This window comes from Leopardus geoffroyi, chromosome C3, assembly GCF_018350155.1.
Source record: "Leopardus geoffroyi isolate Oge1 chromosome C3, O.geoffroyi_Oge1_pat1.0, whole genome shotgun sequence".
Taxonomy (NCBI): domain Eukaryota; kingdom Metazoa; phylum Chordata; class Mammalia; order Carnivora; family Felidae; genus Leopardus; species Leopardus geoffroyi.
Genome location: NC_059338.1, coordinates 59747141 through 59773845, shown reverse-complemented (window position 1 = coordinate 59773845; position 26705 = coordinate 59747141). Strand labels below are relative to the sequence as shown.

General features: G+C 45.7%; 1 protein-coding gene and 1 long non-coding RNA gene across 4 annotated transcripts in view; one reads left to right on the top strand and one right to left on the bottom strand.

Moving 5' to 3' along the window:
- The window catches only part of ILDR2 (immunoglobulin like domain containing receptor 2), a 64009-nt gene that overhangs the window by 16269 nt on the left and 21035 nt on the right, over positions 1 to 26705 (bottom strand). For all 3 annotated transcript variants that reach the window (XM_045453072.1, XM_045453070.1, XM_045453071.1), the window contains exons 4-6: positions 10324 to 10380; positions 7491 to 7637; positions 6206 to 6382 (exon numbers count right to left, since the gene is read on the bottom strand). In XM_045453072.1, coding sequence (XP_045309028.1) covers positions 6206 to 6382; positions 7491 to 7637; positions 10324 to 10380 — 381 coding nt within the window. The remainder of the gene's footprint in view (positions 1 to 6205; positions 6383 to 7490; positions 7638 to 10323; positions 10381 to 26705) is intronic.
- LOC123585190 lies at positions 18645 to 26533 on the top strand. The gene is made up of 5 exons (XR_006705971.1): positions 18645 to 18778; positions 18914 to 19225; positions 21258 to 21395; positions 26041 to 26126; positions 26267 to 26533. It is a non-coding gene; the product is annotated as an uncharacterized LOC123585190 (long non-coding RNA).

The following is a 26705-nucleotide window of genomic DNA, read 5'->3' as shown; positions in this document are numbered from 1 at the left end:
TCATTTCTCTCTTATAAACCATTTACTTGGAAGCTTCACTAGGACCCTCAATACGTTCTAGTTTGTTCCAAATTATTTGTATAAATGTCTCATCTTCCCAAAGATTTTCGAAGGAAAAGAGGTCTTATTCTAGATCAGCGAAAAGCCCAGAGCAGTGCTTGGTAGGCACTCAATAAACGTTTGAGCTGAATTGGTGCTAGTCTGAGGGTGGTGCGGGGGGTAATGATTTCCTTGGGAAGAGTATTTTCTGTAGAGTTTCCCTCTCTAGATTCTAAACTTCCTGAGGACAAGGACCAGTTCTATCTCTGCATCTCCAGCACAAGCACAGAGCCTAGGACACTGTAGACCCTAGAAACATGTGTTTGTATGAATGAATGAGTGAATGAACCAACGAACGAATGAACAGAAATCAGGAATAGAAACTATATGACAAGGGACTGCAGAGTAAGGCAGAAGCAGCCGTGTGGTTGGTTGGTCAGAGGGTTTTGGCCAGGAAGGGGAGGACTTGAACGATGGCTTGAGGGAGCAGCAAGGTTTAGGTCAGTTTTGCTGCCATTATTGATGGTTATTTTTCAAAGGAGAACACTAGCAGGTACTATAGGCATTAGGGAAAGGGCCTACCCTACCTGAGCGATGGCTCTAGCCAGGTGTTTTAAATATGTGAAGCACTGTTACGGTAAACATTCAGTCATACTGAGATCAAGTGGAGGTGGGGAGGTGTTGCTTTATGGAACAATGTCCCAGCTGTCCCCTGGTGGTGAGAGATGGCCGCCTCTCTGAGCAACAGCTGGAAACCTCTCCGTTAATTGCAACTTGGAGTAGAGCATAGATTGTTTTCTGTGTCATTATAACAAATCACACTCCTCCTCGTGAGACAGGTTTGATGATGTATGCACAGGTTATCATGTCCCTGAAAAGTTACAGTAACTATTTACAGCCTCAAATGAAGACAGTTGTCTCACCTTCCAATCCTGGCATTATAAAGAGACTCCACTAGAATAGATACTTTCTGCCTTGACTTCAGCTAATGTCTTCAGAAATCTAAATCCCTCCGATTTGCCAAGAAGGACGAGGACGAATTATTGATATTTAGACTTTAGAGGTATCATCTATTTGGTTTCAGTAGCTAAAAAGCTAGGCCATTCTCCCTGCAAAAAGGTGTTTCTTTTTTTCAACTGAAAACTGTAAGTTTGATTGTGTAGCACACTAAAACTAGAACGAAAACAAGTTCTCTCATCCTGGCAGAATCTGGCTCTGTGTCACATATATGCTCAGGAGCATTTAAAACACCAGAAAACCTCTCTTCATCCCTCCAAGCAGATGAGACTTTTCCTTCTCTGAGCTTGCATCAGAGAACAGTCTTATCATACACTGCTTTGTATTTCTTTACTCGTTTTATTTCCATTCACAAACCCCCAATGCCCATTTTGCTAGACAGCAAATTCTGTGAGGGAAAATTCGTAGGCATTCATCAAATTTTTCTTATATGAAACAAGTAAAATGGTGTCAGGTTGATTTTTGTCTGTAATTTGCCTGAAGATCCGAGAACTCTCTGATGTGTGGTAATAGTTTAAAAAGACAGGTCCTGGACCATTGGCCAAAGTCCAGCCCTTTTTGGAAAATGACTTTTCCCCCCAGTGATGTTTCAGTTTAGCATGGATGGGGGATCTATTTATCTTTTCGAGCTCTGTCTGGCCCAAGTCCTTTGGTTGGTGTGGCTCTTCATACTTGAACTCCTCGAATGGATTAGCCTCGGCAACTTTGGTTCTGGCGGGGAGGGAATGTTGGGATGTTCATTTTGATGCCAAACTACAAAAATTCTTATTGTTAAAGTAGTTGAGCTGATATGTTTGACCCAGTTGACTGGAAATCAGCTACTTTTCAGTTAATTTCTCCTTTACAGCCAAGCCTAACTTATAAAACTTGCAGAAGAAGTCTCTGAGGCAGATACCCATGGATATAGCCTTGTTTTTCCTACCCTATCTTAATGAGCTAAGTAAGGCTGTTTATGGATGATGGAACAGCTGCCACATTCCACCCCCAGGGTGATAGCAGCTCAGTTGTGGGAGAAGTGATGTTTAAAATTTGCATATCCTCTGTATACATACAGTAGGCATATATATAGACGCATATCCTTATTAGTTTTGAAAATGACATTTCAAAACCCTACTTGCCTACTCAATTCTTTTGTAAGAAGAATGAGGGGAGGCCAGGTGCATGTGAAAATAAATTAGAACAAGGCAAGAGTAGCGGTGGAAAGCCAGTGTCGGAGATAGTTGCATTAATCAAGGTGAGAGATGAGGGTAGCAGGGACTGGGATAGCACAACACAGGTGGAGGAAAGTAAACCGATTCGAGGTTATTTTGAGGTGTAATCCGAGGGACCTGGTGACCAACCGGATGAGGGAAGTGAGGCAGAGATGAGGACGGGGTCCCAGCTTCTGGTTGGGGCTGCCGGGTGGACAACAGGGCCACCTGTTGTGATAAGAAATGCAGGAGTTGGTTTGCAGTCAAAAAACAGCAGACTAATTCGACTTCCTAGAGTCCGAGTTTGAAATGCCTGTGAGATGTCCAGGCAGTTGGGTACGTGGGACTGAGGAGCAGGAGAGGGGCTGGAGGCAGTGACTGGGAGTCATAAGCATAGAAAACATGATTGAAGCCGTGGGAGTAGATGACATTTCCCAGGGAGAGGACCTTGGACAAAACAGGAAGAAGGCCAGCCAGCGTAGAGAGAAATAAGTAGGAAAAATTACTAACCAACGTGTTGGGGAAGGCAAAGAGAGAGGGGTGGGGCAGGGGTGGCAAACGCTTTGAGAAGTCAAGGGAGGTTAAGAACTGGGAAGCGTTGATTAGATTTGCCACAAGGCAATGTTCACAAGCACTGTTTCTGGAGTAGTGAAAGCGACAGCAAGATGGAAGTTAGTCGAGGAGCTGGCGAAAAGCGGAGGAAATGGAGACATGAAACATCCGGAACGTTGAAGGAGTTCAGCTGTGAAGAGGAAAAAAAGGGGCAGGGAAGCAACATCCAAGGACTACGAGGTGTTTGCAAATTGTTGTTTTATTTTAATGGAGAGATTTAGGCACGCTTTGAATGCTGCTAGCAAGGAGTCTCTAGAGCAAGACAGTCTGGCAAGGAGAGGGGAGACTGGGATGGAATGTGGGGTACTCAATAAAGAGAGAACCTTGACAAAGCTGAAGAGGCTGAGTCCAGGGCAGGACAGGAGGAGAGAGTTCTTCTATTGTAACAGAGGTCTCAAGTAGCTGCCAAGAAGAACGGGGGAGGGAATCAAGGTGCCTCTTCTCTCTCCCAGTTGGTAACTGACTGGCTATACTACACAGCTCATCAAAGATGCCTTTCCAACTACCCAGAGGGTTCAAAAGGGCACTGTATCCAAATGTAACCTGAAAAATCACTATTGCTAGATGATTACCCTAAAATTGAGCTAGCATATAAATATAAAATAGGCTAAACTTACATCTTTATAAATCAGCACTTCTTAACATCTCTAACCTTCTTTAACAAATAATGGACATAGAACATTGGCTTAAGCCACCTTTTTCTTAACAGACAAATAACCAGATGCCATCAATAATTCTGTCCATGGGGCCATGAGTACAGAAATGTGCCCCACTAGGGGTCATGAGGAATGCTATCCTGACTCAGTGAACCAGACAATGACAACCTGGGCCAGACTAGCTGTGGCTAACATTGGTTGTGCATCTTCCCCTTTTTGCTGGCTAACAGAACCCTGATTTTGTTCATTTTCAAGGTGATTAGGTGTCTTTGGCCTAAGAGATGCGCCTCGATTAGTTCAAGCCAATCTGGTATAGAAACGGGCACAGGACACAATTCTTGCCAATAAAACCACCAAGAAGTCTGTTAGAAGGGGGAGGGGCTTCTGGAAAAGGTTTCCTCACTCTTGAGAAAAGCGGCACAAGGGAGAAGCATATCTTTTTCTATCTCTGAATGCATTTAGTACCTGAACTATGGCAGTCACCACAGGATCATAAGGGGAGCCAGCTTGGAAGGACAGAAGAACTCAGTCCTTCAGTGGTGCTACCTGAACTGATCGATTAAGCAACCCCGGAGCCACTTTTCCTTGGGATTTCTTGCTCTGTGAAATAATAAGTGTTCCTATGTTTCAAGCCATTTCTTTCTTTCTTAAACGTTTTTTTTAAACATCTATTCATTTTTTTGAGAGATAGAGACAGTGCAAAGCGGGGGAGGGACAGAGAGAGGGAGACACAGAAATCCGAAGCAGGCTCCAGGCTCTGAGCTGTCAGCCCAGAGCCCGACGTGGGGCTCGAACTCACGAACTGTGAGACCGTGACCTGAGCTGAAGTCGGACGCTCAACCGACTGAGCCACCCAGGCGCCCCCTCCAGTCACTTCTAACTGCAGTTGGTTTAGTATGGCAGGAACCAGAAAAAGGTTGAAATCAGGAGAGAGGAAGTATCTGTCACCCGAGGAGTAAGAATCATTTCATTACGAGAATCCATTTCCAAAAAGTAAGAGGGAATGGGTTCTGGTGGGAAGGAAGGATAAAAAGGCTGGACGAAGGGGAAGCCACAAACCGATTATGAGACAAGTTCCATTAACGTCTCTTTTCCCATTCCATCCTTGGGAGAAACGAACTATATTGTCTTTATCTCTCCAATTCTCTGTGCGCCCTTGATCATTAACTTTTACTTCTCAGTCTGTGACTCATTCCCAGGCTCAGACGTCAGAATTCTACTAATAGTTCCAGGGAGAGGGTAAAAAAAAAAAAAAAAAAAAAAAAAAAAAAAAAACAAAAAACCAACCCACAAATACCAATTACTCACTGAGGATATCCACTCCTTCCAGGGTCCAGCACGGACAGGTCATTCAGTGGGCCGGATACTCTTCCCGCACCCACTGAAGGAAGTCCAGATACCTCCCGGGGAGAAGTGTCTGTTTTACCAACCCTGCTGGCTCATCCACACCTAGGGATTTAAGTTGCCTTCCAAATGTACTTCACACACGTCTAATCGTTACTACTCTGTAATCCTGTTCAGACACCTCCCGGAAAGCTACATTTTAATGTCTCTCCGCCCCTGCTACCCCTGTGCCCTCGCCAATAACCACGAATGCATCGTGCCCTCAATCCCAGGGCTAATCTCCATCCAAATAAGCTCTCCCTACCAAGTACTTAATTCTGTCTATGGTGTGCATCACTGGACAGCTTGCGCTCATCCCGAAGCCTCCCCTTTCCTGCATTCCCTAAAGTCATACCTGCTTCCTCTTTCGAAGTATCTCTCAGATTTACCTGCTCATTTCAACTTCCATGGCCTCCATCACGACCCAGATGCTCTCATACCCCCTGAACGGCTTCAGTCACCTCTCAGCCCGGGATCGCTGATCCCACTCTCTTCCGTTCCCACTTGCCTTGTTAGCACAGCACCTCTCCAAGAACTCAGGAACCTGCCTGCAGTGGCTCCGACTCCCTTCTGGCACCCAGTCCCGGCTCTCCTGACGGGGTTTCAAGGCCCTCCCTCACCTGGGTGAGGCTCCATTAAAGCCTCCCGCTTTCTTCCAGTCAGCCAAGTTGGAGACTGTCAAACACACACCCTGTTCTTCCAGCCCCAGGCTGCCACCATGTGTCCTTCCTGGGGGTGCCCAGCAACCCGCTGTCTGCTCTCCTTTTCCTTTGTGTTCTTCTAGGCCCAGCTCAAATCCACCTCTTCCCTGAACACTCTGTAACTGCTTCAGCTCTTTATCCTTTGAATTCCCAGCACCATACTCTTTCCAGCATCTAATTGTCCGAATAAAAGTCTATCGTCTCTCCCTGGCTGGGCCGTCCTGCTTCCTGGGCAAACCGTGTCCTAAACTTCTTAGTGTTCCTCACAGCACCTACTGTAGTGCACCAGTCCTGAACCCTAGGTAGGGCTGAAAGAACTATTTATTCACTGGATGACCCACATTCAACGGGTACCTTGCCTCTTTTCCTCATCATCTTAGTTACTGAGGAGTCTGGGAAGAAAGCAGGGGCAGCTACGTCCTGCAGCCCTTGGAGAGCCTGACACGCGTTCCAGATGACATCTGATAGAGCTAGAGAGATCCCACTTCTGGAATGGAGACCGTCACTTTCCAAAGAAGAAGCACTGAGCTGATGGTTCTTATCACGAAGGAACCAGAGCGGAAGCCAGAGAGGAGCATGGGGCAGGGCGGTCTGGAACTACATTTACCACTGTGGCTTCCTCCAGTGGAGTCACTTGGTGCCAGGGGAGGTGGATGCGGCTTGTCCATCAGCATGCCAGATGAGGGGGCTCCTCCCAAGGGGACAGAGGGGATGGAGTAAGGGCCGGGGACACCGGAGACAGAGGGAGGGTACCCGGCCTTTGCTGCTTTCCCTGCTTCATACACTGTGGAGGGAGATGAAGAGCAAGAGAGATTATATTATTGTCCCACCCTCCGCAACCCTCATACCAAAACTCCCTGAGGATGCGCTTACGGGAGCTCTTGGATGTGTGCCTCTGTGTGTGTGTGTGTGTGTGTGTTCTCCTAGGCCTGAACTGATTCATCAGAACCACTCTCCCCCACCCCCTTGGACTCCTCCAGCTCCACCAAAAGCAATGGCATAAGGAATTACAGTGTTCAGTACCTGGCAACTGAGTAATTAAGCAGTACTAGGAGCTGTCATGGCAGTCCGCGGTGACGGCACGGCCCATTGCTAACCACACTGTCTGTAGGCTGCCTCTGTCCCTCCGGAGGAAGCCTAGCACCATGCCACCCTCCTGGGTTCCAGGAGGACCCCAAACCTCTTCTAGAGAGGCAGAGCAGGTAATGAGCTTGCACCTGGCCCTGCTCTGTGCTCTCAAAGGCAGAGCAAATAACCTGGGTCCTCCTGGAAACTGCTTTAATCCTAAGAATATTAAAGATGCACGTATGTCTTTCTCCTTCAAGATGTATTCGGCTTATGGCCGGGGTGCCCAACTTAGTGGCTACACGGGCTCGGCCATTCAGGTAAAATTGAGAATCCCCAAGTAAGGACTGGTCCCTTTGTGGACCATTTTGTCACGGGAATAAATAAAACTCATCCGTGGCCGGATGGTACTCAAAGGCTGCAGTCTGCATACTCTGCTTGTTAAAAGAGGAGTTCTCTGCATCCGAGAGGCATGGCCTTTCCTCTGGCTTGAGGGCCTGAAGAGAGGACAAAAGCCTTACCCACAACCTGACATCTGGAAGCTGCCCTTCCTTTCACCAATAGTGCCAATGAGAGTCGCAAACGCAGGGGTGACTGGTGTGGATGAGAAGTATGGAGAGGTGCAGGCAGGTGAGAAGGCAAACAGCAATGGGCATCTCAGGATGCCGGTGTGGGGGGGCTCCCAGCAGAGGTGTGAGCCTGGAACGACCAACTTTTAAGGTGGAAGGAAAGGAGGCGGAGAAGGAACTCAGGGTACACAGCTGTCTGATGGTGAGGTGACATTTCTCGCGATCGTTCTACATCTCCCCACTAGTCACTTTACTCACAGGCCTGCGGGCAGCAGCAGGAATCTGGACAACATGGGCAGCGGATGTAGCAACAGCAGCTGTGAGGGCAGCACTGGCACCAGCAGATCCCCACCAGGACGAAGAAGAGGAAGATTCCCAGGATCACCAGGCCAACAAACACCCACTCTGGAAGGACGCACAGAGAAACCCACGGTTGAGGTGGCCCGCTGTTGGGACAGGCACACTCTCATGGCTGTCTACTGTGGGAGGAGTGGGCGGGAGGGATCTGGGGGAGTATCCGGTAACAGGGCACGGAGCCCCCAAACTCAGGGGGAACTCTGAGAGGGAGAAGTGCAGACTTCACAGGATTGGGGGGGGTCATAGGGGAGAGGGTTGCCTAGGTTGTACCGGGCACACGTAACGACCAGCACAAAGTGATGGGGGAGCTTCGGGGCCCCCTCCTGGGCAAAAGGTTCACAGTATCAACTGTAGCGTCAGAACAAGTATGGGACAAGAACAGAAAGACTCCCCGGCTGGGGAGAGGAGGAACCTTGCTTGCTGAGCTACGAAGTGGTGGGTTCTGTGAATATGTTCCTTTTGCGGTCAAGTTACTCTTTCCTATAAAAATGTAAGTCCTGCGAGAAAGTTCTCTATGTCTCCACGGTCTAAACCGGCACATATTTAAGTGGTCCAGGTTCCTTATGTGTTCATCTACTTTCCCTGCTGACCACCCGGTAACACCCTTCCCGGACTCAGCATCAAGGCTGAGATCAAAACCTTCTGGAACAAAACCTGTGGAACAAACCATGGCTAGAGAAATCTAGAGACAAAGACTCAGGTGGAGAATATGATGTCGCCACGCCCCCAAGAATGGCTCGGTTGGATCACGCTCAGGTTGACCATGCTGAATAGCCAGCGTAGCTGCGGGGAAAATGGCTCAGGGCTTTGAGGACTATACTGGCTATGTTTGTTAACTCCTGTTATTTTCCCACCTCTACCAGAGGATGACCACAGCTTCTAGTGCATTTGCTCATCCAAAAGATTAAGAGAAGGGAAACGAATTCCATTTGGCTTAGATAAAAATGACTGTGACCTTCGAGTGACTTTGTGTCACGCTTTTGGGATTTGGCTATAGGACCCAACTTCCTACAGACTGGACAGACTAGAGTGAGCCATGAGTTCCTTTAAAAGTCAAAAAATCAAAGTAATTCATTTTGATCGAAAGCCGCCTACCAAAAAGTCCCTTTACAATGAACTTTAAGTATATATTGTTTTTCTTGAATTTTGGTTATTAAATGTTCTTTCAGTTAAATGGACATTCAGTTGGAGCTTGAGAATATGACATTTTTGTTATATAAAGGGTTTTGTGATAATGATAAAATTCTTTGACCTTTGTCTAGAACACAGTTTCCTCAGAGAAAAAAACCAACAACTTATATTTCCTGAAACGTCCCTCGTCACCCCATCCACTCATCCCCATTCAAATTAACCAGGTCACCATCTCTTCAGTGAGGAAATGAGAAGGCCCTGCGCCTGCTGAGAACAGTCTGGAAAACATTCCTGCTGAGGACCATAGATAGCTCAGGGCTTTGTCCTGGACCTTAGCAATAACCCAGTAACATTCTGTCTCTGGAGACAGATATGAGCTCTGAGGATTAGATGAGTGTTGTAGCATGGAGGCTACAACAGTCTTGGGTCAAGCAGTCAAAGATAAAGGACTGGCAGGTTACCCTAGAGAAACAAAAGAATGTTATCCATGCAAGGATTCTTGGAGTCAAAAGGGAGGGATATTCAAGGGACCAGGACCAGATATGAAAAATACAGTAACTCTTTCCTGGGACTGGGGGAACATAACATCTAGTTTGAAGCGATGCTTCGTAACATTGTATGTATATGTTTGCGGGTGATGAACAAACGAGTACAAGCTGACAGCACTCTGGATAAGGGGGATCACAAGGAGAATTCGTGGAAGAATAATTAGTGAAATTCAACTGTGAAGACTTTGGATGTTTTAAAACCTGAATAAAGTCAAAACCTATGGCCGGGAATAGTCTGTATCTCTCTGTTGCTCCCAACTATTATGCAGCTCTCAACCCTTTGGCAGTAGCCCTCCAAAGCAAGAATGAATCATAGGCTCTAGTATTCTCTGAGTTTGGATATGTCCTTTCCCGTAGCTCATTCCCGTTTCTCATGGAACCTCCTTCCATTACGGACTATAGCGTTGCACTGAACGGATGCTGGCTTGTCTAGGCTGGTGCATTCAACTTAAGCTACATAAAATGACAGAGCTGTGCATCTGGGGTTTCCCTGACGTATGGTCCATGGATCCCAGGGACTTATGGGGCCCAAGGAGCCCCTGAAATTGTATACAAAGCAATGTAGGTCTGTAAGTATGTGCTTTTCAAGGAAGGAGGGGTGTACTGACTTCATAAGGTTTGAAAAACTGTTTTGGTAAAGTTACAAAAGGCAATTCAGAGTAACATGGTCATACACTAATGAATGGGTAAACATATAACTTAGGGAATAAGGAAATGCAGATAAATAATTACTTTGTTAGGGATACTTCTAGCTGCCTGGGGACAGCTGAGATGCTGAATGGTTATGGAGTTTGCCAAAGAGCCTGCACCCCTGACACTGAAGGACTGGGTCCCCCTTGCAGCTTATTTTTAATCATTATCCTTTTAGGACCTACTAATAGAAGAAATACAATCTAAAGGCTCTTCCATTGGGCTCAGTTCATCCTGGAAAAGGACACAGAAATAATACAGACAAATGTGCAAACATATTAAAGGAACAATTAGCGACTAATGCAGAAGCAAGACAGACGGAGTGACAGCAAATTAAGCAAATAAAGAGTTAAATGAGTGAATACCTGGCATAATCTCCACAGCAAAACTGGGCAAGAGATCAGCAAGCAGCCCTGTCCTGCCTGGAAGAGGTGGAAGGAAAAGAAGAAGGAAAGAGGTTACTCCAAAGGAAAATACAGCTTGAAGGCTGGCTCCGCGTGGCGCCGTCCCTACACCAGGGCCATGGACCCATGCTCCTTGGGGTAGGAGAGGCAAGTCGCCGAGGCGGGGCTTAGTCAAGAGAATAACTCCCTCCATCACTCTTTGGCAGCCATCTAAGTGAACTCTGCACCTAAACCAGATGGAAGCAGAAACAGAACTTTCTCTCCAACTATTTATAGAAGGAGGAAATCTCTGCTTCAAATATGAAAAACCCTGCTTGAGCAGACTGACACATACCGTCTCCGTTCATGTATACATTCTTCTCCACACATTTTATTGGAAAGTCAAACCCATCTGTATCCAAACGTTCAACCTACATTTTCATACATCCATACACAGTCCTATGTCCATATAAAAACAAAAGTACATATTTGGTTTTAACTCAGAATTGTCTCACTACATGTTCTATTTATAGCCTAAAGATGTTTCAATGATTAAAATGTTCAAAGGCGAGGAAAAGATAAAGCTAGATGAGTTACACGCTCTTCTACACTCCTTCTGGTTTCAGAAATACTCTATACATATGTATACGGTACGGATTTTCCATATGGGACCCACAGCTGGCGTTGTATGAACCCAAGTGACTTCTGCATGGTTCGGCATACGAGCTTAAGAGCCAGCTGGTGTCAGAACAGGCGCCCCCTTGGGGTTCTGGGAGGCAAAGAGCTACGCAGGAACCAAGACGGTGGAAGATGTGGGGGAGGGGGTTAGTCCTTTTAAATACTAGCCTGATTTAGGGGCGCCTGGGTGGCTCAGTCAGTTAAGCATCTGACTCTTGGTTTCAGCGCAGGTCATGATCTCACGGGTCATGAGTTCGAGCCCCACTCATCGGGCTCTGCGCTGACAGTGTTGAGGTTGCTTGGGATTCTCTGCCCCTCCCTCTCTCTGCCCTTCCCTCTCTGCCCCTCCCCCGCTCATGCTGTCTCTCAAAATAAACTTAAAAAAAAACTGGCCTGATTTATAGAAAGAAGCACTGAATGCTTCCACCATGTTCTCATATCGACGTAAATATAAAGGCCCTTCTGCATCTGTACCAGATGTTTCTACCCCACAGAAGCCCTTGCTAATAAACAAGTCTTGCATTATGAAACAACTGGCAAACTGCCCTCCTTTCCCACTTCTAATGGCAAAAAGTCGCCGTGGTACCACTTAAGCACGCAACCGAATCTTACTTCGCTTAACACGCAGAACATATGCCTCTAGAACGGCTCTATCCACTAGAAATATAATGTGAGCGACAGGTAATTTTTAGCTTTTCTAGTCATCACATCACAGAGTAAAAAAAGAAATTAATTGAATACTATATTTTACTCATACCAGCACTTCAAAGGCCCAGCAGCCACACGTCACTGCTGAACACACAGGTTTAGGGGTCTGTTTCATGCATGTGGAGTGGGCCCATTTAGAAAACAAGTTTATTGAGGTGCATCAGAGAAAAAATTACCCATGTGCAGTTTATATTTTCAATCGAAAGGTTTATCATGATCGGTCACTGGTCCCCACCTCCGTCAAACTACTCTATGGAAAAGAAGGTCTGACAAAAGTCAAAGAAAAAGGAGTCCCTCCAGGACACTGACTTTTTCTGGGCTCTCCCTAACTATACAAGGCCAACGGGGTAAAAGGTGCCCTGGCCATGTCTCCTGCTTGGGTAATGGTTCCTCATCTGAGAAATTCATTGGGACCACAATACATTCCAAGGGGAAGGAAGTCTAGAATGAAGTGACTTAGGCTAGCTCTGTTTTAGGTCTTAGCAAGAAAGGCTTCTTTCTTTCTGTCTTTCTAGCTTGTGCAGCTGACCTGGTAAGGATGGTCTGCTGCTTGCAAGGTCTCTTGGAAGACCACACGAGAGCCAAGTGGGGCACTGGAGAAAGGTGTACCCTGAAGGAGACTTCTCAGGCTAGCCTTTGACCTAAGCCTTCCTGATAGGCTAAGAGGTGCCTCTAAGACTCACGTGTGGTCTAGGATGGGATACCAGGCAGGAATTTGGGGCCAAATTCCGAGCAAGTGATTCATAGCATGCACTGGTCTCATCTGGAGTGTTCTGTGTACAAATATCCCTTGGAATCCCTTGTTGGAAACTCAACAAAGAAACAGCTGGTCAAGGACTGGGGAATTTGGGATGTTGGCCATCTCTTGAAGACATAATTAATATTAATTACCAGCCAATAGTTGATCAAAAAGTCAATATACAATGTTTTTCACAAGCTAGTTATGGGATGCTTACTTAATGGTGGCTTAAAAAAAAAATCCAGAGGTGCCTGGGTGGCTCAGCCGGTTAAGCACCTGACTTCGACTCAGGTCATGATCTCCCTGTTCCCGAGTTCAAGCCCTGCATCGAGCTCTGTGCTGACAGCTCAGAGCCTGGAGCCTGTTTCTGATTCTCTGTCTCCCTCTTGCTCTCTGCCCCTCTCCCGCTCACACTCTGTCTCTATCCCTCAAAAATAAACATTAAAAGATTGTTTTAAAATCCAGACAATTAGCACTTCTGAATGTATCTCTTATTGTACCTAATAAAATGAGACGCTTTTCTTGGGTCTACTCTTAAGCTCTCAAGCCTACCAATGTTTTAAACATCTCTAGATACACTATAGCCCATAATTAACTACATTTATAAAAGAAATGTTATTGATGATATAAACTACCAACTTGTACACTCACAGGAAATTAGCCATGTGATAATTAACTATAAAAAATCTATACATTCAAGGAAAATATGGCGCTTATACTTATTATATAGAACACATTATATTGGAAAAAGCAGCGAACTGGGATTCAGGGTACTTAGGGCACCTTTGCCATTAGTTTACTTGGTGACTATAGGCAAATTACTTCCTCTTTCTAGGTCTCAGTTTTCTCATTAATCAAATGAGGTGACTGAATAAAGTGATCTATAAATAGGGAGACTATATATCCTCGTTTGTGCCTGTTGTACCTGTGTAAATACTAACAGCACTACTCTTTATTCTCTAAGTGTCTTATCTTGGACGATTAATTATATGGTCACCCAGCCTACAATATTTTTGGTTCTCAAATCTGATACTTAGAGATTAGAGTTGCAAACTCAGCTCTGTATGTTTACAGGGACAGCAGGTAACACAAGTAAATGCAGCCAGCTGAATGTAATACGAGGTGTAGCCAATAGCAGATTATATGTCTATAGAGGCTGCTACTACTCAAGTCTGGCCAATCGCTGCCCCACAGGAATGTGTCTTCACGGTTGCGGGTCTTCCTATTTTTCAAGATTAGCCAGACCCCAGGTTTTTGTGTGAAATATCTGCATTTTCAGTGTTGGCAATTGATCCACAGGTATTTTTTTAAACACTGGACAAGCCATACAAAGCATGTTTGGGGGCTGTATGGAGCCCAGAGATCACACACTTGCAACCACTGATGGGCATATATAAACCAAAATATTTATGAGCAGGTAAAATACAAAAGCTGGATTTCCCCATAGGCTGGTGTTCGGACATTGTTTCTACACTGAGAATGCCAGCGAATATAACCTCCAGGAACCTATGTTCAAGCTAAAATCTGTAAGCGACAGCACTACACACAAAATTGTGTGCCTTTCTTATTTCTGGGGACCCGGAATGGGCATCGTGGAGAAATAATGGAGAGATTTTCATTTCTAGATTTTTTTTTTTTTTTTTACATTTGTAACAAAAAAAATTAAGGATACGGTGGTCACAGAAATATGGACAGGAGAGTCACAAAACTTGTCACTCCAACCGAAAGACACACATCGAGCTTCTCATTCTCCCTAAGGCAACAACCAATAGCTGATGCTTCAGAAGAAGATGAAGCTTTCCCATAATGCACCTGTGTAGCGCTAGCCCCAGGATGGCGTGGGTGACAGAATCTTGCCCTAGTTGGTGGAATTAAATGTCTTCAGAATTCGGGACACAGTAGGAGCTTTGGGGTAGCAGACAATGTGACTGGATCATGTCGACAGCAGACAGAGTGCAAAGCTCTCCGGCTTTTACACCACACTTACATTTTATTGGGACTAAAGGCATTTTTAAAAGTAGATTTATGCTGGGATAATATATTTCTGAAAACCATTTGCTTCCAGCTTCTTGCCTAACAATTTCTAAGAAATGCTGTTGCCAGTTAGAAACGTTCTATCTTTTCTTCCTATTCTACCACATCCACTGAAGGTCTGATCTTAGAAAGTCCAAACAATCGCAGTAAATACTTTCCAGATTTCAGTAGCACTTTACCAACACTTGTGAATCATTGCTATTCTTCCAGGATTCAGTTGAAGAGGGGCAATTAGAAGTCACTTTAATGTCTGAGGAGAGGACAGAAAGCAGACCCTGCAAACAGAAGGCCACGTTTATGCTTTTCAAACCACAGCTCAAACTATCAGGAGAAAATACAGTTTTGATGTAAGCACTCAAACAGTTTTCCCCAAATCTTGCAGCATCCATTACTTTTAAGAAATTTCCACATGAATAGACCAAACAAATTAGGCATGCTAACAGTTGGTACATGCACACACACACACACAAGTGTCGGCTCCGTACAAAACCATCACTAAGTTTGTAGCCAAAAACATTCACATGCTTTCGGTTGACTGATTAGGGCAGAAACATGCATTGTGAATAAAACGGCCTCTGTACCTGACCTGTACAATTCCCATCTCAGCTGTGTTCTGCCATTGACACAGTGAAGTTATCCCCAACTCTCTTTGTACGTATTCCTGAGAACCAGCTCACCTCTGGAATGTCTCCAATTCATTCATTCATCATTCAGTCAACAAAAAAATGTGTCCTGTGCCAGGTGGGGACACAGAGGAATAGACGTGAACCCTGTGCTGGGGAGGCTCGCTGACTAGCCCATGCAGCTTATCTAACAGTGTCAGCTTAAGAACTCCGTTTTAGTTACCTGCTTCTGTTTCACAAAGCTTCCTAAGGTCAAAGCGCTTTCCTCCTGCCAAATCCAATTCTCATCAGGTATTTTTTTCTTTTTTTACATTTTTGACATCAAGTTCCACCTAGTACGAGGCCGTTCCCCCAGAGACACAGCCTTTGCCTGGTTTCCCACTTCTCGTCTACTCGTGGCGTTATCTTTGCACATTTCACAACAAGGTCCCAGTGACATTTCCCCAAGGTTCAAATGCTTCTTTTCTTGGTAAACCAGTCTCCTCAAGGCAGGATTTACTTACCTTCTTTACTAACATAACCAGCTAATACACTTCTCAATCTCCTGCTTTGTTCAAACCCTTGCCACGCACAGTCTACAAGACTCTGAAATCTGTTGCGACAGAGCCCTGGAAGAATGCTGCACTGGGAGGAACCTCCATGCTCCTAAGGACCACTGTGCACACCTACAAGAGAGCCCTTGTGGCTCTGGACTGCAGCGACACCTTTACGTGCGCCTCCGCTAACAGGACGGGTACCCCTCGGGGGCAGAGACTGTGTTCTGTGTTTGACACCCTGAGCAGCCCTCCTCACCCATCAGGACCTTGCAACGTTTCCAGTAGCAAATCCCCATTGTCTGCTACGCTGAGCTTCTGGCTGGACTTCTGGGTCACTGCTCATGAGAGTGCTTTTTGTCCCAGATGGAAACAGGCTTTTAATAAGAACACGAAGGAAACATTCATTCATTCATTCATTCAGCGCTATTCTATGCACTGGAGAATGTTTAGCGCCCCTGGACTCAGGGCTCAATGCCACTAGTGTCCTCTAGTCCTTGAACGTCCCCAAAGGCCATCTTGCTATCTAGGAGGACTGAATCACAACCCCACCCGACAAGTTGACAGCTATCAGGCTATGTTGTTTGAAAGGCAGTCGTTACAGAGAGATCCAACATGCATACAAAGTGTAGCCAAAAAAGCCGTCTTTGTCTCTACCTTTAAAACTTAAATCTAGGGGCGCCTGGGTGGCGCAGTCGGTTAAGCGCCCGACTTCAGCCAGGTCTCGATCTCGCGGTCCGTGAGTTCGAGCCCCGCGTCAGGCTCTGGGCTGATGGCTCAGAGCCTGGAGCCTGTTTCCGATTCTGTGTCTCCCTCTCTCTCTGCCCCTCCCCCGTTCATGCTCTGTCTCTCTCTCTGTCCCAAAAATAAATAAACGTTGAAAAAAAAAATTTTTTTTTTAAATAAAAAAAAAAATAAAAAAAAACAAACAAACTTAAATCTAAGCTCTGATTTTATTAGTCCAAACCTTCAAAGTGCAATGGAAGATACCGAAATTCTGGATTTAGGACAAATTTGTTTTCAGATCCTATATCTGCCATTCAATTACTTGCTGACAACGGAAGGTTGTCATGCGCTGGAACCTACCAAAAGGAGGAAAAACAACACTTCCTTCCTACTTATGATGTCACCAAGACTGACAGCACGGTTATCTTCATTCATTCCTTTGAACTTACTACCTCGGAGTCCTCCTCCGGTTTGCCAATATTCCATACTAATGAACTTTCTGCTCGGGACAATCTAGAATACTTTCCTTCCCCAGTTCCTGTGATTGCCTTCTTCTCCCTTCTGTTTAATGCACCTCTGGGCTTCATCCCATTTCTGAGCTTCCCGAACATGCCCCAGATCCATTCTCAGAGACCAGGGTGACCCACCCCCTGGTCTCTCAGCTCCTGACCATCCAAAATGTTTCTCTCCTAAGGCTTTTAGGAGAGCAGATGGCTTTCTCTGGCCCTCTTAAGTGTAAAGTTGTTTCTATGGCTATTTGGAATCCCAAATAGACTGGAAATTTCCCAAGTGCACACACATCCCTGTTTTTATTCTATATTCCCATAGCAACCATGCATTCAATAAATATAATTTATGATTATCCATCAGAAATGTGGGTATAGCTTTCCTTCTTTTACATATATTTATAAACTGTATTTAAGCATTTCGTGTGTGTACTTTTTTCTTTTTATATCTTTTACATTTCAGGTCACTTTAAACCACAGTGAATAATTCTGACAGTGAATTCTCTCCACAAAATGACTAGTATTGGACCGTCTGCAATTAACTGTCAATAAATGCTTCCGGGTTTTGGGCAGTGATTATAAGCTTGGCCTAAGGCACTGACTTCTTCTATTCACATAGATTCTAGAATTAGATTTTACAGCCAGAAAGAATCTCAGAGGTCATCGAATCCATCACCCTTTCCGTGTTTTCAGGAAACTGAGGCTCAGAGAGGTTAAGAATCATACTCAAAGTCACACGGCTAATAATCGAACCAGAAGAAACTGGACCTACTCATCCCCATTCCAGTATTTTTTCCCCAATATCTCATCCCCCCTCAAGCTTTGCTTAGCCTTAATTTAGAAATGTATATAGCAACAGCTTTCTAGTCTCCTAGTATTTGCAGGCAGCAACCCTGAAACTTCTGTTTGTGGCATTATTGCTCCACTTACATAATTAAAGTATAATTTTTGGATGTAGGAAATGCTAGAGATGGCTAAAATGTTCAGCATCTTTTAAAGTCGTGACCAGAGAGTGATTACTGAATACATCCTAACGCAGTATGAGCTAATTAAAAGGCCTTCACCATTCCGCCACCAACTAATAAACAATAATAAAAACGACTGCAAAGCACTCTGCCTTCGCAAAGTGCTACAGCGAACCAGTTCCCTGCCCCCAGAGAGGGAAGAGATGCCAAGTATTATTAGTAATCTAGCATGCACAACTTGGCCTGAGATGAAGTGCAGAAGACGGCTGGATTTGACTCGGAAACGACCCGGGGCAGGGTGGGATTTAATGGAAGAAGGGAATGGGCTTCCTCGGTACCCAGTGTGATTTTCTGAGCTCACCGGGCTCCACAGAGGGAACTTAAATGCAAAGGTGCTCAAAATGGCCACTTTCCTCAACCCCCAAAGCCCTGCTGGTCTGAAGCAGACACGGAGGGCCCCACTCCTTGTGGGTCTTGGGCGGTGGGGGTCTCTGCCCTTTCCTCTCAGCGTTGAGGGGCTTCCACCTGGGGGCAGTTCCCAGACCAAAGTCCAGACACCGCCGGCGTGTGAACGCGAACCTGCACCCTTGAACGGCAGCAGCTGGCTCTGGAGAAAAATGCAACGACTGTTTTCTTGCCCGGCTTTCAGGGGCCGCAGTTCTTTCTTGGCCGGGCTGAGCCGATTTCTCGGTGACGCCCACTCCCCCGCGGCCCCCGGGGCCTCCCCTCTGCGGGCCCGTCCCCGCCCTCCCTCCCGCGCCCGCGCCCGCGCCCGGGGCCCAGAGACGACAATGGAGCTGGCGGGCTGACCCAGCTGCTTCAGCTCGCGCCCGGGTAACCACGGCAACCGCAGGCTTCAGGAATGCGCGCTAATTGAAGGCCGAGTTTCCTCCCACAGTGATGAGCAACCAGTGAAGCAAAAATAGTGAGGCGGGATACAGGCTGCGAGGGAGCAGGGGGTGGAGGGGAGAGCAGGCGCAGCGCGGGACTGGGTGGCTGGGGACGGGGGAAGGCAAAGGGCGCCTTGAGACCTCGTCCGTCTGTTCTCTTCGCCACCCAGGGTCGTGAAGAGCTAAGTGGACGCCCTTTACCCTTCAGACATCTTGGCGCAAAACTGTCAGTGAACAGTCCTTAACCGTCTCTTTGCTGGGCCCCTTTGATCGGTCCTGGTAAATGAATGGCGATGTGTACATCCCTGGGACCCCACAAATGAAACGCCAACTAGCAGCAAGGGTCCGGCAGGTGAAGGAAGGAGCCGACCCTCATTTGCCCCCAGTTTCCCTGGATCTTCTGTTCTGTTCTCTTCGACCGAAAGGAGAACCTTCAAGGCGGTCACGTTTATGGGGCGACCCACGATACCAGTTTGGAGAGTGTAAGTTTATGCCTGTTGTCTTGAGAAAAATTATTAAAAGTTTCCCCTTTTCCCTCTCAAGGATCCTGATTTGGACGGTAAATTATGAAGTCACCCTGTCTAAAGCCTTTCTAGAGCCATCCAGGGCCTAATCCAAGTCAGGCGTTTCCCCAGACCCCTCCAGACTTCAGCGAATGGCCTGTGTGCTGTACTCCTGGCATTCAGGCACTAAACGCCGTGTAATTAACTCGGGGCCATCCACTGAGAAATAGGGGCTTCCAAAACAACCAAAATAGAGCAACCAAAACATAGCATGCTGTGACAGAATGTCCTGAAATCCACTAGCGCGAAGATTCCCACGGGGCTGACTGGGGTCACCACTGGCAAGGCATTGCCCAAATGTCATTGAGGAACTGTGAATCTATTAGTAATAGGATTGCCAATGCACAGATGGCTCATTAAAGCCTCTGCCTATGGAATGGGCTAAAGGGAAATCAGCTCTTCTAGCAGGAGCCCCGGATCGCAGAACTCCCCGCAGAGCGTTCCCTCAGATCAAGCATTGACGCACCAGCAATGAAATGTGAGGGGTGGGAACAGGTGGGAGTTCTTACTTATCATGTGCCATTTAATCCTCACGATAGACCTTCCACGTAGCTTTTATTACCCCTTCCCCATTTTTACAGATGAGGAAACCGAGGCTCAAAACCGAGGCTCATTAACATGGACTTACCCAAGGTTATATGGCTGCACTGAATCCAGGGGTATCTGACCCCAAAGCTCTTCACAACAGACCTTGCCAAGTATCCACACGGACCTTGGGTCAAGATCAGGGTTTTGCCACATTGGCACTATGGCCATTTGGGGCCACGTAATTGTGTGTAGGAGGGCTGTCCTGTGCACTTAGCAGCCTCCTTGGCTCCTACCCACTAGATGCCATAGCACCCCTTAAGTTGTGACAACCAAAATGTTTCTAGACACTGCCAAATGTCTCCTGGGGAGGCAAAATAGCACCCTGTTGCGAACCAATAGCCTAGATACTTAATATCAAATACAGTCTTAACCTTTTCTCATATTCTCTAATTGCTTCAGAAATACAATATTTATCTTTATCAAAAGACAGTAATTTTTATAGGGACAAGATGGTGTCATTTATTTACTTTGTATCCTTACTGTGCTAGGGACATAGTATGCAAAAAAGACTAGTTAAATGTAAATCATAATTTCAATGTAAACCATACTTGAAGCAAAACTAACTCTACTGCATAGTGCCTATCATACAGCAAGGGTGCGATTATGCACCAGAGAGGTCTAAAGGCCAGAGGCGGCTTTCCGCAGAGAGTAAAAGGCGTGATCCCAATTCTTTGGAGCAACCACCACCCCCATTCCACTGCTCCTACAGTAGAATGGTTGTTATTCATGGTCGTTAACCAGAATCATATTCTAGTTGATGCCTGGCTAACTTTCTAGTTCTTCCACCAGAGGCATCTAGGTATGCTCAGGGCAGAGCAGGCTAGGGCTAGGACAGAGAACTGGGAAAAGAGGCAATGGGGATGAAGCCTAAAGAGCTCACTTCTCATTAGTTCTCTGGCTCTCCTTCCACGGGACCTGGCACGGTTATCTTGGCTCTCCTGGATATCTGAAGGCACAGGTGTCCACTGAAGATAGAAAAGATGGCTCTGCCCCCCTGGTAGAATCAAGTTCACTTGAGGTCTTTCATGCGCGGCCAAGATAACTGAGGTATAACTGAGTCTACAAATGAAAATATGGGCACAGCCCGAACCCAAAGATGTTCCAGAGGAGTCACCCCCAGATTTATGGCTAGAGTGTGGTTCTGTAATTAATTCCTTCTCTCCTTTCTGCCAGGAGTAAACTTTTTCTTTCTTCTCCCCCAATTCTTTTTCCCTCTTCTTCTGTTTGTAAATCTTGGAGAGAAACAGCAGCAGCCACTCGGAGAGATCAAAGTTTTAGCAAGCAACAAAGACCTCCGAGGAGGCTGTTGCCATGGGAACCCTGGGAGCCGAAGCCCTTTTAATCGGCAAATCTCCTTGGTTAGCAGCACCAGGCTGGGGCTGGCAAAGAGGAAGAGAAGGAGGAGGAGGAACCTTGGCAACAAGTAGCCTTTCTTAACAGCCAGAACGTCACAGGGGTGGCAACACAATAGGATTCAGATTGAGGCGGCATTGACACCGGGGTGAGTGCTAGAGCATTTCTGCTCAGGCTCAGAAACACCTGTCCAAATCCCTAAGGTCAATGGCGAGTTCTGAGATGTCCCCTCCCAAGAATTCCCTGATTTCTGATTATGTTCTTTTTTTTTTTTTTTTTTAAGTTTATTTATTTATTTTTGAGAGAGACAGACAGAGTGAGCTGAGCGGGAGAGGGGCAGAGGGAGAGGGGGAGAGAGAGAATGTCAAGCACGTTCCTCACTGTCAGTGCAGAGCCAGATGCGGGGCCCGAACTCACAAATCATGAGATCGTGACCTGAGCTGAAACCGAGAGTCAGACGCATAACTGACTGAGCCACCCAGGTGCCCCTCTGATTGTGTTCTTAATGGTTTCTTTTTTTAAATGTTTATTTATTTATTTTGAGGGGGGGCAGTGAGAGGGAGAGAGAGAGAGAGAGAGGAGTGTGAGTGGGGGAGAGGAAGAGAGAGAGGGAGACAGAGAATCCCAAGCTGGCTCTGTCAGCACAGAGCCCAGCATGGGACTCAAGGGGCTTGAACTCATGAACCATGAGATCATGACCTGAGCCAAAACCAAGAGTGGGACACTTAACTGACTGAGCCAGCCAGGCACCCCTTAATGGCCTCTTAATACGAACAGGCTGGGGGCACCTGGATGGCTCAGTCAGTTAAGCATTCAACTTCGGCTCAGGTCATGATTTCACAGTTCATGGGTTCAAGCCCCACACCGGGCTCTGTGCTGACAGTTCAGAGCCTGATGCCTGCTTCAGATTCTGTGTCTCCCTCTCTCTCTGCCCCTCCCCTGCTCATGCTCTCTCTCTCTCTCTCTCTCAAAAATAAATAAACATTTAAAAAGAATTTTTTTTTAAATACTAACAGCCTACAAGGTTTATTTTAGACCACAGTAACAATTTCAGGCACGGTGTTGTGAATAAATTGATTTTATAAAAATTCATGTATGTCTGTTCCTTCACCCCTTGCCTAGGTAATATATGCTTGCACTTCTGAGTAAGTCACAGAAGGAGATGGAAGGAAAAATAGAAGCATGACAGAAAAACAAAGGTAACTCTGTGGCATTACCGTCACAGGGAAGAATCAATCCCAACTTAGCACCTCCTCACAAGGACCTGCTGGGAGCAAACCTATTTCTGGCTTCCTGGAATAGCAATGCATTTGGCCTGTGAAGAAGCCGAAATGGATGAATTCCACAAAATATTAACAGTGTTTGTTTTTGCCTGCCTTCTTCATTTGGAAACAACTGCCCAATTTCCCTTTAGGAAGCTACTCCTTTTCCCTTTTCCTTTCAATGCATACAGTTCAATGGGGGCTGGTGGCCCGTTTGTATGCTCCTCTGACAGAGCACAGCCACCCCCAGCAACAGGACTTCTGCCCACCACTGCGAAGAATGGCACTTTGTCCTCCTGAGATGGAAGCCATTAAAGACCATTTAACTCTGGACCTGCTTGGGGCCACCTTTGCCCCAAACGGAGAGCCTGCCTGAGAATTAAGCTAACCCAGAGGAGACAGAGATTCTTTAAAATATAATCTGGGGGCAGTTGGGGGGCCCAGTCAGTTGAGTGACCAACTCTTGACTTCAGCCCAGGCTGACACCAGGGTCGTGGGGTCAAGCCCCACATTGGGCTCCGTGCTGAATGTGGAGCTTGCCTAAGATTCTCTCTCTCCTTCTCTCTCTGCCCCTCTCCCCTCTCCCCGGTCCAGAAGCAGGCGCTCTCTCTAAAATAAAATTTAAAAATTAAAAAATAAATAAATAAGGGGAGTCTGAGTGTGTGTCCGACTCCTGATCTTGGCTCAGGTCACGATCTCAGAGTTTGTGGGTTCAAGCCCCTCATCAGGCCCTGCTCTGATGGCGCTTGGGATGGGGCCTACTTGGGATTCTCTCCTTCTCTCTGCCCCTCCCGTGCTTGTGCGCACTCTTTCACTCTCCCTCAAAATAAATAAGCTTAAAAAAAGTTTTTAAATAAATAAATGAAATACAGTGTAATCCGAACATAGACATACTTGAACTTGGACTTACCAATTACCTAAGCCAAAAAAGTCCCCTAAACCAGGTTAAGTGTCTACCCCTTGCAAAGAGAAGAGTTCTGAAGAATACACTCATTAGCGGTGGATAGTGAGATTTTAGGAGACATTTTTTTCTTTTCTACATTTCTCTTCTGATTGAAATGCTTACAATACACATATATCATTTTTTCTAAAACGGAAACAATATTACAGCAAAACAAGACTGCGGTATTTTAGGCATCACCCTATATAGAGAATTAATTTTGCGATCTGTGGATCTTCTATTTTTTTTAATTTTTTTTAATGTTTTTATTTATTTTTGAGAAGAGAGAGACAGAGCCTGAGTGGGGAGGGGTAGAGGGAGAGGGAGACACAGAATCTGAAGCAGACTCCAGGCTCTGAGCTGTCAACACAAGAGTCTGATGCGGGGCTCGAACTCACAAGCCATGAGATCATCACCTGAGCTGAAGTCGGACACTCAACCGACTGAGCCACCCAGGCACCCCAGCAATCTGTGGATCTTTTAAATAAATCAAAATCCTAGAAAGGACTCTGAAAGCGATCTTATTTATCCTAATATTCTAGACAAGAGAACCTGTTCACTGTTGAAAGCTCATCAGAGAGGGAGTTTCTGTCATTTCCTCCGCCAGCCATAATTTCCAAAAGTTACCATTAGGAAAGTCTTCCTTAGCTTTAATCTAAACACCCCTTAGGTAATGTTCTCTTACTCTATTCTCGGTCCAGAAGCAGGAGTGTTCATCCACCCATGTTTCCACAGGGGCCCTTTCCCTCATTTTTCTATTTGAAGGCACTTCAAAAACAAGCTACCACATGGGACATCAGAAAGAAGGGGTCAGGCCCTCATATTGTGCGTAGAGAGAAGTAAGAGCGAGGCGAGCTGCTTTTAGATTTTAAAATAATAACTTCTCTGCTTGAGCCTTCCTGAATGGTGAAGTCCTTTCCTGCCAGCTGGAGCAGCCCGAGGGAACTTTACTTCTATCCAAATAGTGGCATGGTTCCAGGTTATAAACATCCTGTCCTTGCCACAGATCTTAGACCAATGTCTAATCTCAGGGTGGCAGGTTCCTGGACATTCCCTTCTTCTGTCTGCTGGTATGGCCCTATGATCCCAAACATCTAAATGTTTCTAAGGTACCTGGCACAGTCATCTCAAAGCACCCAAAACACCAAGTGCATTTCCAACTTCAGTATGACTTTACTTTCTGAATCATCAAAAAGAGATTAAAGAACGTTCAGTATAGTTTTTGTGTTTAATGTTGAATCAGCGGTTGTCCTCCCATTTCTCTGAATCACTTGTCTTCAGATATTTCTGAAACCTCTGAAAGAAGCATCCAGAGCGATTGGTAGAGGGTTCAGATGTATGGGGAAAGGAGGGTGGGGTCACACTCAGGGAGAGGTATGCAATCCAGGCAGTGGCAACTATGCTTTTGAAGTGAGTGCCTAGGTCAACGGTTATAGGCAGTTGCCCTTAGAAATAAAGTGAAATACGAAAGCTAATCTGGGACAAGTAAAAATGATTGCCCATGACCTCAGAGCAGCAATCACAATTTTTAAAACATGGTTTATGCAGGGGAGCATTCTATAGCTTCTTAATATACACAGGTCATGTGGTACTGTGGAAAGAGATGAGGCTAGGAATCAAAACATTTAGGTTTGAACATTAAAAAAACATTTTTTTAAAAGGGGGGGGGCAGTGCCTGAGTGGCTCAGTCAGTTAAGTGGCCAACTCTTGATTTCTGCTCAGGTCATGTTCATGAATTCAAGCCCTGCATCGGGCTCTGTGCTGACAGCACGGAGCCTGCTTGGTATTCTCTCTCTCTGCCCCTACCCTTCTTGTGTGTTCTCTTTCTCTCTCTCTCTCTCTCTCAAAAATAAATAAATAAGCATTTAAAAATTTTTTTAAACATTTAGGTTTGATCATCAACACTGTTTGGTTTTTTTTTTTACTGGGATGATTGTTATAAAACCTGAACATTAATTTCTTCATTTGGAAAATGAGGAAAATAATACCTGCTATCCTACCTTATTACATGGTCATTATAGAAAAAATTTGTGAACTACAAATTATTATCAGTGTATGTTAATATTAGTATCATTAGGAAATGTATGTTAATATTAGTATCAGACAGAATAATGGTATTACTTTGGTGGACATTTTTTTTTTTTTTTTTTGGCATCTCACATCCACTCTTCTTTTGTAACAGTGCCTCAATTTACTTTGGGGAATTAATTCTTCTCCATATCTGGATGGACGAGCCGCCAAGAGCCCCTGGTCTCCCAAAGCTAAGCACTGGACACCTGTCCAAACTGGGCCGACTAGACTCTCTCCTGAAACTGATTCTTGAGCTGGAAAATGCAAAACCAGAAAAAAACAATTGAATTGATTTTTTTTTTTTTCTGGCTATGGAGCCCTAAAGACATTTTCTATTAATTCTTGCTACGTAGACCGTAGAGCATCTCTGGCACCACAAGGACTGTGCTGTGTTCACTAAAAAAGACTTTTACATTTTTCCTGGGGAAATCCAAAGTAACAGCATAAGTGACCCATGTCACCGCCAGACCTGGCAGCTGAAAAGTCTCACATGACCTTTCTCACTCTCTCTTCCTAAGCAGCTGAGAGTAAATGTTTCTGGTACAGCTGAGCCAAACAAGGGAGAAGCTTAGAGTCCCATTCCACCACCTGGAAGGGAGCTACCCAGGTGAGTCTCCTAACCCACATTTGACTAGGACAAGAGGAAGTAATAGACTTCTGTAGTAAGAAGGGAGGTGTGACGGGGGGGGGGGGGGGGTGTTTTTACAGAAACTAACAAGTGTCACCCTCACATACTATCCTTTTCAGAGACGTTCCAGGCTTCCTTTCAGTTATGATACCCTTCCAACAAATTCTTTTCCCGCGGAAGTTGCTCACCTCCCTCGCTTTCAACCACATCCCTGATGGATCTATCACCAGTAACGATGTCAACAGCCAGATGAAGAATGATGACCAGTGAGATTAAACCATGTTATCTCACTTGGGACTGTATGCATTGATTGCACTGACTCTTTATAAAGCAACAAATATATACTCAGCACTGACTAACGTTTAAGAAGCATAAAGTATTAGGTATAGATTCAGCCCGTTTGTCACTAAAAACAAAAAAACATTCACACCAGCCTCTTTATACCTGACACTCTGCGGGGCATTACAGATATGAAGACAAATGAGAGTTGGTCCTATATCTGAAGACCACATGGTCCAGTGCTACTGAGAAGCTTCCGGTGTTGTGGGAGAAATCAAG